A 1,285-nucleotide genomic window follows, 5' to 3' on the forward strand; every position below is an offset into this window, starting at 1 on the left:
TGGAAAAGAAGGGAGTTGCGGAGTCGCACCAGCTTTGCATCGCAGTAGAGACACGCTGTCATGGGGCCTCTCTCTCGTGCCTGAGGTGGCGGTGCCACCGAAGCCAGGTCGCACCCGCACAATCGTCATTGGGTTGCTGATATCAGCAACGCCGAGACCCAATGACGATTGTGCGGGTATCAATAGCCATCGAAAAAAAGGCGTGGAAACGAGAAAAACAATTTTCGGGCGCCACGGCAGCAATCCGGTTTTTTACAATACTGCACTGTATTTGTCATTCATGGCCCGTGTACATAACCAAGGGTACCGTAAATAGTGTAGAATTCGAATTGAAGTACAGGGGGTCTCCTCAATAGTTGGCTTTACAATAGTGCACATGGCCAAAAGTGCCCGCCTTTCAGCGATGTCACAAACTCTTGCCACGTGTACACCTGTGCACGTGGAGGCATGCCGATGTAGATGCACACCACTGTGCTGCGGTTGACGACCACAACCGGACACCCCGACCACCAATGGTGACCACAGCGACCACCGACCTAAATTTATCACCAACAAGCGCGCAAGAAGCGACGTCAAATGCTCATATCGGAGCATTTTGTGGCCGGTGGGCTGTGACCTGTGGATGGACCTTTATTAGTTCGCGCTGTCAGTAGTGCGTATCTATAGCTGATGGCACGAGGGTGCACTATTGAGGGGTACCTACTGTACAATTTGAGTGGAGCAATGCATCTAAATAAAGTGATTTGCTGTCCCATGCTCACAGACATAATTTACAAGACACGCCTGTGCGGACCCTCGTGTACCCACACAATGGCCTGCTGTGCGTTGCCCATTGGTCAGTCCCGCGAAGAGTCGCGTTTGCATGTGTGGAATGGACTGAGCAGGTAAATACAAGTAAATTATTTGTAGTATGACAGCAGGGTGTGAAAGCGACGAGCACTCTCCCGGTCTACTCCCCCCCGAGCTCAAGCAGTCAAATCGATCAGCAAGGGCCGCCCGCCCTTCCGCCCAGGAGGACACCTACCCACCCCCCCTCCCCCGTCGTCCCTAAACCATCTTCCACACACACAACCATCTAAATCCAAAACACACGGCCCCGCCTCAAATTCCTCGACCCCCCCCCATCTCCCCGCGCTTCCATCCTCGCAAAACTTGCCCACCATGATCCGCGCCCAGCTCCCCCGCCTCCTCTCGCGCCTCCCGCGCTCGCGCTCGCGCTTCTCGCGCGCCTGCCAAACGCAAGCGGACCGTCCGTCGTCGTCGCCGTCGCCGCCGCCGCCGCCGC

General features: G+C 55.7%; 1 protein-coding gene across 1 annotated transcript in view; it reads left to right on the forward strand.

The window, feature by feature from the left end:
- The first annotated feature begins 1,161 nt into the window (after positions 1–1,161).
- The window catches only part of CHC_T00009118001 (Amidinotransferase), a 1,710-nt gene continuing 1,586 nt past the window's right edge, over positions 1,162–1,285 (forward strand). Inside the window, exon 1 of the mRNA XM_005710548.1 lies at positions 1,162–1,285. This exon is cut by the window's right edge and continues 1,586 nt beyond it. Within this exon, the coding sequence (XP_005710605.1) occupies positions 1,162–1,285 (124 nt within the window).

Source organism: Chondrus crispus, genomic scaffold (genome assembly GCF_000350225.1).
Source record: "Chondrus crispus Stackhouse genomic scaffold, scaffold_62, whole genome shotgun sequence".
Lineage (NCBI taxonomy): Eukaryota > Rhodophyta > Florideophyceae > Gigartinales > Gigartinaceae > Chondrus > Chondrus crispus.